Below are 9,816 nucleotides of genomic sequence, written 5' to 3' on the forward strand. Positions count from 1 at the left end.
CATAACACATATGTACCATTTGTCTGTATATGTTATGTCTGGATGTGGGATGAGTGTTTTTTGCACCGTGGACTGGAGAATGCTGTTTTGTCAGGTTCTTACATAATTGGATGATAATGAACTTGAACTTATCCAGACAAGTGAAGAATATTCCATAATGCTTCTTGCTTGTGCCTTTAAAATGATGGAAAGATCATGAGGATTTACAAGCTGAGTGGCATCACAGGCAAGTGATTAGACTCTCTTGGTGGAGATTATCATTCCCTAACATTCATGAGACATATGTTTCTTGCCCCTTATTAGCCCAGGTCTGAATGTTGTCCAAGCCCTGCTGCAGTTTGTGAATAAAATGATACATTATTAAACTATCATCCCCACCTCTGACTTTGTGATGAAAGGAAGTTAATTTATGAAGCAGCTGAAAATGTTTTGATGAAGAACTCTTGGGGCTGAGATTATTGATCTCCATCAACCAAAACCTTGTTCCTCAATGAGGTATGACTAAAACCATTTGCATGATTTTCATATGATGCCCATTGAACCAAGTTTTACAAGGTTGCTTGATGCCACACTAAGTTTGATGATATCTTGAGATCAAGGACAGTCTTTACTCATTTTTGCACATCAGCTCTTTGGCCTGTTTGGAGCAAGGTATGATGAAGTATGGAACCGTGTGTTTGTGGTTATCTGTTAGGTTATTGGTCAGTAAGTGCCATTTGCTAGCACAGTAAACAATAGATTCCATCACTTTGTTGATGATCGAGAGCAAGTGTAATTGAGAGTGGCTTGTATTTGCCTTTTTTTCTGCAAAGAAGTTGGTTTTGGAGTTTACATTTAAATGCAACAGCATAATTATTTTCTGATCCTCTTGCCTTTCCTGTAACCAGTCTCTCAACTCTTTTTAATGTGTAGATGTCACCAAAACCAAGGAGATGATTGTTGACTTCAGGAAATGATCTAGTGATCATTGGGGCATGAGAAGTGGAGAGGGTGAGTAAATTTAAATTCTTGGGAGTCACTATCTCAGAGGATCTTTCCTGGACCCAATACATTAATGGCATCATGAAGAAAGTAGTTCATTGCTTAAAACTTTCTTGGGAATTTGCAGAGGTTTGGTATGACATTGAAAATCCTGGTAAATTTCTACAGATGTGTGGTTGAAAGTGTACAGACCGGCTGCTTCACAGTCTGGTTTTGAGACACCAATTCTCCTGAGTGTAAAGCCACGCAAAAGGTACAGGATGTCACAGGCAAAACCCTCCCCACCATCGAGAACAGCCACAGGGAATACTACTGTATGAACAATTGCTACCCCTCCACCATCAGACTCCTCAATAACAAACTCAATCAGGGACTCATTTAAGGACTCTTAATTTGCACATTATTTATTCCTGAATATTTTTTTCTGCATTGCAGTTTGTTTACACTTCTTTCTTGGTTTACATTTCTCTCTTTTGTATACAAATCTTTTTCTGAGTACAGTTTGCACTATTCACAAATAGAAATTCTGCCAAGCCCACAGGAAAAAATAATGAGGATTGTATGTCATGCCAAGTATGTACTCTTGACAATAAACCCAAATCTGATTTTTTTTTTCTCTGAATGGGGAGAGAGACAAATCCAAGTCATTGTCAGGACAGATGACAAAAGAGTACTGATCACAAATGTACCGATGGTGTTACCATCTACTTACAACCAAACCCATAATGTTTAATCAGTGCAAACCTTCTGATACATTATCAACAATGTTAAAAAACTTGCATTTGGATGTTCTTCTGGCCAACTTTTTTTTCATATAAAATCTATTCATATTTCTAATGAAAACTTGCCAATCAACTTGTCTTTCTACAAATGTACCTTCCAACAGCAAGAACAAGTTGGCTTCTGCAATTGTAATCACCATCAATTCCATAAGGCCAATCATTCAACATTTTAACAAATGAATTTATTTCCAGTATTTCATTGCAGACATTGTTGCAGATGATTGGCTTAAAAGGCAAAGTTCAATATAGCCAATAGATACAACAGTAGTTTTAACATTCAATCTGTTTCAATACTAACTTTCGGAGAAAACTATTATTTTTTTTTAAATTCGTGATTTGTACTTTAACATCAGCTGATATTTAACATAATAATTAGATCCCCCATTAAGTGTTTCTCATCAAGGAATCTTGTGTTCATAGATACAATTTCTATTCTACAATTTCCTGTTTAACAATTTCTATTTGCAGTGTCTGCCTGATCCACAGGGATACAGACACGACCTTAGAATATCCAAAATTACTCCAAGCCTGCTTAAAATCCACCAACTCAAAAATAACATATTCAGCTGAATATTCATTATGCACACTTTCGATTGGAATCAAAGTTTACATCTAAAGTGTGAAGCGTACTTCAGAAGTTGGAACTGCACAAGATGCAACTTTCATTGCATGAATAATGTGGCCAAACAGGAGATATTCTCTCAAATAATCAACTTTCAACTTTAGCTAATACAAGTTTATTGGATGTAGAATTGCTTTACATTGAAAGGTAACAAAATCTCTGTAGAAAATAACCAATTATAGTTTTGTTCATCCCCATTTTATTGAAATGCAAGTTCATCAAATGCCCTGCCAATGCTGTGCTGTAAGTACAGATATGAAGCACAAAACTGTAGATCAATAGATTAATGTTCCATTGGTTCTTCTAGTTTTTCAGATGAAGGGGCATCATCAGATGGAGCTGCCTGCAAGACATTTTTCTGATGTTAGTTAAATGGAAAAAGTCAATACTTCAATTTAAACATACAAACTTGAATTTATATCCTCGTTCAATTGAAAATATGATTTAAAGTTAGAATGCAAAATTACTTATTTTAATAAGTTTTTATTTCACTTACAATTTAGAGTATGCCAGTAAAAATAAAAATTGCAACTAAATATTGAAGTAAAATAACGAGTTTGGGATCAAAACACCAATGACTTGAAGAGTCAATCATATATGGAAAATTCAAAACATACAACATGTTATTGACATTTCCTCTGGCAGGCCTTTTCATTGATATCACCAAGAATTCTCATCTATTTCAAGAAAGTGCTGCAAGCTGAAGGCATTGAATGAAAAATTGTCCAAGTTGCCTCAGAAACGAACACATTTTCTGCAGTGATATGTAGTGTGATTTTAGCAAAATGAACTCCAGCAATATTCCATACAAAGAACATTAGAGTCTCATAAACTCTGACCTTTGTTGCATAATATTAAAATGATTTTTTTTTCATTGAAATATGTGGGGAAATTGCAAGTAGATTCATAAATAAATCTGATTTGAACTTTGTGACATGGAGGCAGGTTTGTGCAAACATCTGACACTGATTGATAATGACAGTCATGCCAAGCAAAGCAGTTTAAAGTATACAAACAAATTCTTGTACTCATGGTACGATATTCTAATTTTCTGTGCATACCTTTCGCTGAGGTCTTTCTTCTAAACCTTCCAAAAATGGTGCAACATCGTCGTCATCGTAAATAGTGAAATCAGTGTCTTTACCCACAATTCCAATAGAGACATTCTGAAGGAAATTAATTTTCAATATTTAGCCAATGCTGCACATGTTTGAAAGTCACACTGAGCAAAATCCAAGGTGGAGTGAAAACTGCAGAATTTTACAATTCCATTCAGAATTCAGATCAGTGGCACCAGTTGCTCGGATGAAAAGCAGAGGAGGAGTAGCAGAGCAAATAGTGATAGGGGACTCAATCAGGGACACAAACAGGAATTCTGTGGCCACAAGTGAGATGCCAGGATGGTGCATTGCTTCCCTGGTGAGGGTCATGGACTGTCTGGTTGCAGGCTCAGGATGCAATGAAAAGTGAGGGCGAAAATAATTAGTATCACATGAGAGGATTTAAACTCACCTGCATAGATGCTGGGATCCAAAGCATCTATAGAGCAGGTGAGCAAGCAGACATTAACTTGGATGGTTAAAGTGAGCAAGTTTAGGAGACAAGACAGGTAGGGAAAGTCACAGAGCACAGGAATTCTGACAAACTTAAATGCGGTAACAAAGAAGAAGAACTTCAGGGCATGATTAGGTAAACTGGACAAGGATATTTCTAATCGAAACTTGGCTGAGAGAGGCAGGACTGGCAGTTCATCATTCCGGGATACAGTTACCACAGGGGAGATACAAGTAGGATGCTGTATTTTTCATTAGGAAGAACATTATGGCAGTGTTCAGAGAGAATATTCTTGGTAGACTGTCCAGTGATTGGGCCATAGTAGTAGATGTTTTCAACTTCCCTCATATTGACTGGGATTCTCATAGTCCAAAGGGCTTGGATGAAGTGGAATTTATGAAATGTGTCCAAAACAATTTTCTCAACTATGTAGATGGCCAGTCAAGCAGTCGAGAAAGGGTGCAATACTGGACCTCCTCTTAGGAAAGGGAGCTAGTTAAGTAGCTAAAGTGTCAATAGGAACCAGTAACCAATACGTTTCAAAATAGTTTGGGAAAAAGTTTGAATTGGTTCACAAGTTAAATTCCTAAATTTGTGCAAGACAAATTTGGATGTGGTTAGACAGGAACTTGCAAAGACTAATTGGAAGAAGGCGTTTGCAGGTGAAGGGGCGACTGGCAAGTGGGAGGCATTTTATAAGAATGATAAGGAAAGTTCGCGGAAAGCCATGTTCCTGCTGAAAGTTAAAGGGCAAGTCTGGCAAGACGAGGAAACCCTGGATAATATTGAGGCACTGGTCAAGAAAAAGGATACTATATCAATTGAGATCAAACAATTCCTTTGAGCACTATGAAAGGTACAGGTGTTCACTCAAGGAAAGCAAAGAGAGGGTATAAGATGGCTTTGGTAGATAAGGTTAAGGAGAAACTTAGGAGATTCACGAGGGGCATAGATAAGGTAAATAGCCAGAACCTTTTTTCTGAGGGGATGGGAATCTAAAACTGGAGATTCAAGGTGAGAGGGAACAGATTTAAAAGGGACCGAGGGTCACCTTATTCACATAGAGGATGGTGGGTACGTGGAAGGAGATGCCAGAGGAAATAGTAGAAGCAATGACAATTGTAACATTCAAGACGCTTAGATGAGTACATGGATTGGAGTGATCTGGAGGGACGTAGGCCAAACACAAGTCAAATGGGACAAGCTTGGTCAACGTGGACAAAGGACCTGTTTCTGCACTATTTAGTTCTATTATTTCCAAAAAGTCACCTATGCCTATTTTATATTTTTTGGTCCAAAAGAGAGTGGAGGACTGCATGGCTTCTGTAAAATAAATTGTACTTAATATTCAACTAAAAACATCAGAAAAAATTCTGGTTAGTGTTATTGTCAGATTGTATTGAATATGATTGTTATGTGCTGTGTATTGTCAGTGTAGGCGTGTGCGGTGTGGTCCAGAGAAACCGTTTCGTCTGGCGGTACAAGTGCAGTCACATGACAATAAACTTGAATTTGAGTTACTGATAAGACTCTTTCATAAGAAATGTTCTTTTTGATGACTAAACAAAGCAAGAGAGAAAACACCAATAGCTACTGTGGACATGCCTACTGCTCACAGAATTAAAAAACCATGGCTTTCATTCGATCCTGATTCACAATTTTACTTTGGACTTGCCATTCTATTCCATTGTTTCCAGTGGATCAAATTTGTTTACAAGCGTGGACTTGCTAGGTACACTATCATAGCAACTGGTAGTAAACAGAATTAATACCTTTGTAGCAAGATTCTGATCAGCGGGGAGTGTTTCCCTCAAGGCTTGCAGACCATGTTTAACCAATTCGTTTAAGTTACCTTGTGAGTGAATGATAGAGAAAAAAGCACAGTGGTGAATAAAAGCATGAACGAATGAGAAAAATAAAATTGGATTTTTATACTTACAGTCCTGGAAGGCTTCCATATTTCTCTCAAGGTAGGTGCGAGCTGACTGTGAACGAGCACCAATTGACATGGCCTTGCAGTCAAAGTAGTTAGCGGACGGGCATGTCTGGAAAATATGAGGGCCAATATCCTGAAAGTAGAAGTAAGATTTGGTTAATAAGACAAACAAAAACTACAGAGTTTAAATGTGCATACAGCACAGTAACAGGCCATTTCGGCCCTTGAGTCCGTGACGCCCATTTTACATCCAATTAACCTACACCCCAAGTACATTTGGAAGTGGGAGGATACTGACACCCCCTCCGGGGAAAACACACGCAGGCACAAGGAAAAAGTACAAACTTCTTGCAGATAATGCAGGATTCGAATCCGGGTTCCAATCGCTGTCACTGTGAAGGCATTGTGCTAACCACTACACCAATCACATTAAGCTGTCATCATTCCCATGCAGGTGATAATACAAAGTAGATTTCTTTTGTTATATGTCACTCTTCAATGAAATCAATGAACGTGTTTCAGTTATTTAGGTCAAAGTTAGATTGTAACTTACATCATAGCCAGCAATAAGCAGTCCCACCCCATATGGTCTTCTTCCATACCGCTGTGTGGGAATTTGAGTTTCTAAATGGTTAAGGAATTATTCAGACAATACATTTCACCATAAGTCAGGAACAATGTTTTCAATTCACACAAACAGTTCCTGATAAGTTTCTTTAAAGTTCAAAAGCACTGAAGTTCAGCCATTTATGTTCCACAGTAAACCAAGTTGAGACACACTGAATGGACAGAAAAGTTTACTTTTATTTCAAGGATACTGCTTCCAATCAGGCTTACAAGACGTGAAACTGGCAGCGGCCTGTCAAATACAAACCGTGAATCCAAACATTCCTGACGCATGAAGTTGCTGCAACAAATAAGGCACAAATAAAATTATAGATAGCAAGCAGATTCTTCATTGATGAAGAAATGAAGCACATATAAAAGCAATGATTTGAAATTGCTTGAAAGAAAGATTATGCAATGACTGGATGGTGCATTAAGTTGCTTATATTTTTCACTTCTTCTCAAATAATTTTATTGTGATTAACCTGCACTTTTTCTCCCTACCTAAAGCAAAAGTTGTCTTAGGTTTTTAGAACACAGAACAATGCAACACAGATAAAGGCCTTTTGGTCCATCTCATCCATGCCGAACTATTTATTCTACCTACTTTTGTTAACCTGCACACAAACTACAGCCCTCCATATCCCTCAAATAAATCGCTAAATGCCTGTAAGCAAAAGATATTAAGACAGAGGATACAAAAAAAATGTCAAGATAGGTCACAGAATAATCTAGGTCCATGAAAAATACAACCTATTGTCATCCTTCTTATCTTCACAATTCAAATAATTTTCTTCCAATAGGTAAGAGGTACAGGGCCTTCAGCCCACCATGCCTGTTCTGATCATGATGCTAAATTAAACAAACCTCATCCTCCTGGATGTGATCCATATCCCTTCATTTCCCTGATGTTTATGTGCCTGTTAAATGCTTGCACCATACGATCACACCAACCCCAAACTGAATAAAAAGAAAACACATGCCTTGCATATCTTCTTTGAACTTCCCCCACCCCTCACCTGAAATCTGTGCCCTCTGGTATGCCACCCTGGAAAAAAAGACAGATTACCTACCCTAACTATGCCTCTCAAAATTTTATAAATTTCTGCCAAACCTGCCTCAGCCCCTATTCTCTAGAGAAAACAATACAAGATTGACCAATATATCCTGGTAAATAAGACTCACTAATCCAGCCTGGTGAGTCTCCAGCATTCTCTTCAAAGCTTCCACTTCCATCCTGTAATGCAGCAAGCAGAACTGTGCACAAACTCTAAATGTAGCTGAAACAAAGTTTTATATAGCTGCAGTGTGACTTCCCAACTGATAGACACAATGCCTTCCCAACTGAAGACAAGCATGCAGTATGCATTCTTTACCATCTATGTCCTTATATTTCCATTTTCAGGGAACTATGGTCTTGGACTCCAAGATCCCTCTGTACCACAATACTCTTCAGGGTCCTAACATTTACAGTATACTTAATTCTTGCATTTGGCATCCCAAAGAGCAACACCTCTCATCTCTCCAGATTAAATTCCAGCTGCCATTTTTCCACTTATATTGCCAACTAAATCATATCATGCTGTGTTCTTTCACAACCTTCTTCACTATCCAAAGCTCCATCAATTTTTGAGTCATTTGTAAATTTACTGATTAACCCACCTACATTTGTTTGATTCATGCACTTCAACAGAATCCGCAACCAATCAGTGACTCTGAGGGGCCTCAAGTATTATTACGTGACAATAAAAGGAAAGTTCTACCACTGATCCCCATGGAACACCACTGGTCAGATATCTCCTGTTTGAGAAATAACTTTTCTCCACTACCCTCTGATTACTACAGCCAAGCCAATTTTGGATCCCATCTATTAAATCATCACCAATCCCATGAAGTTTAATCTTCTGAATGAGCCGATCAGGAGTGTCAAGTTTCTTAGCATGCCTTGCCCTAACCTTATTAACCATCTTTGACACCTGCTCAATAAAAAACTAACAATTTCACTCTTTCTCATGAGCTTAATCCATCAACAATTTTATGAAAGAACAATTCAAGAGTAGACCCCTGCCCTCTCCCCCCAGTAAATTCTGAATGAAGAACAGATTTTTTGGAGCCTAACAACAGATTTTTTAAATGGAAAATTACGTGCAGTGACAGACAGCAAAGTAATCAAAATAAGTCATGAAGCAATTTTTAGAACATTACTTATAATCCACTATTTAAAATCATTAATTTCAAGTTCTGTTGAAGGGTATTCCACATTAAACATTACATTTCTCTTTCTACAGATGCTGCCTGACAGCATTTCAAGCATTTTCCAATTTTATTTTATACAAATTAGCTTATTTTGTTCATAGAACTTGAATTAATTGCCTTATTCTCCATTTCAGGAGGACAAATCATACTTTAATGCAGAAAATCAATATATTTTGATGTTAGTAAAATAATGATTGTAAATCAACAAATTACACTAACTAAATGCACAAATACTTACCATAGCAGCCGAGCATCAGCTGTGAGACCAGCAATGGAGATACCAATATGATTGTCAACATGGAGTACCTTTTTTTGGTGAGCAGCCAATTCTGACTGAGCTCTCTGCAAAATAAAAAACTCAATTAAAGCTTATGTAGAACAATAAAGAAATAATGGTGAAAGAAAAAATGGCAAGACCTAAAAAAAAGAGTGGTAGCTGGTAAGAAATAAAATAAAATGCAAATAAATCCTCAATCTTTCAAATCCCATAATTCTTGTTACTTGAAATTATGCCTTGGCCAGCATAAGAATCCTGGAGAAAGAACAATCTGCTCACATGAGATCTCATACACAAGAATTCATCACATACACTGATCATTTTAATATCAGTGCTCTGATCATGGGACAATCACGACTAGGTTGTACCCCAAATCCATCTAATAGACAGAAATTCCACCTTCTAATTTGGGGTTAGAAACAAGAATTGAAGGATAAATATACACTCTGATGCAGTCTTAGTTGCACTGATGAACAGTCCAAATCAGTGTAATGGTTTGATTTTTAAAATTTGAGACAAGAATGATATGTTCCCCAAATCTCACTCTGGTTCACATAGCACAAGCACCTGAATCAAATCGACTTGTAAACAAGGAACCTGAAGGTTCCACCTTCTCCAAATCTATTCCATGAATGTGGTCCCCCCACCCCCCTTCCTAAAATTAACACAAGTTCCTTGGTCTTAGTGATGTTGAGAGCCAGGTTGTTGCTCTGGCACCACTCAGCCAGATTCTCTATCTCCATTCTGTATTTTGACTCATTTCCAGTTATTCGGCCAACAACAGTGGTCTCATCAGTGAGTT

General features: G+C 37.6%; 1 protein-coding gene across 2 annotated transcripts in view; it reads right to left on the bottom strand.

Annotated features, from left to right (window-relative positions):
* Positions 1–1,923: 1,923 nt before the first annotated feature.
* Positions 1,924–9,816, bottom strand: part of psma1 (proteasome 20S subunit alpha 1) — a 22,303-nt gene continuing 14,410 nt past the window's right edge. For both annotated transcript variants that reach the window (XM_069897670.1, XM_069897681.1), the window contains exons 4-10: positions 8,976–9,079; positions 6,694–6,782; positions 6,429–6,499; positions 5,879–6,008; positions 5,712–5,791; positions 3,447–3,551; positions 1,924–2,728 (exon numbers count right to left, since the gene is read on the bottom strand). In XM_069897670.1, coding sequence (XP_069753771.1) covers positions 2,669–2,728; positions 3,447–3,551; positions 5,712–5,791; positions 5,879–6,008; positions 6,429–6,499; positions 6,694–6,782; positions 8,976–9,079 — 639 coding nt within the window. In that variant the 3' untranslated portion in view covers positions 1,924–2,668. The remainder of the gene's footprint in view (positions 2,729–3,446; positions 3,552–5,711; positions 5,792–5,878; positions 6,009–6,428; positions 6,500–6,693; positions 6,783–8,975; positions 9,080–9,816) is intronic.

Source organism: Narcine bancroftii, chromosome 1 (assembly GCF_036971445.1).
Source record: "Narcine bancroftii isolate sNarBan1 chromosome 1, sNarBan1.hap1, whole genome shotgun sequence".
Classification (NCBI taxonomy): domain Eukaryota; kingdom Metazoa; phylum Chordata; class Chondrichthyes; order Torpediniformes; family Narcinidae; genus Narcine; species Narcine bancroftii.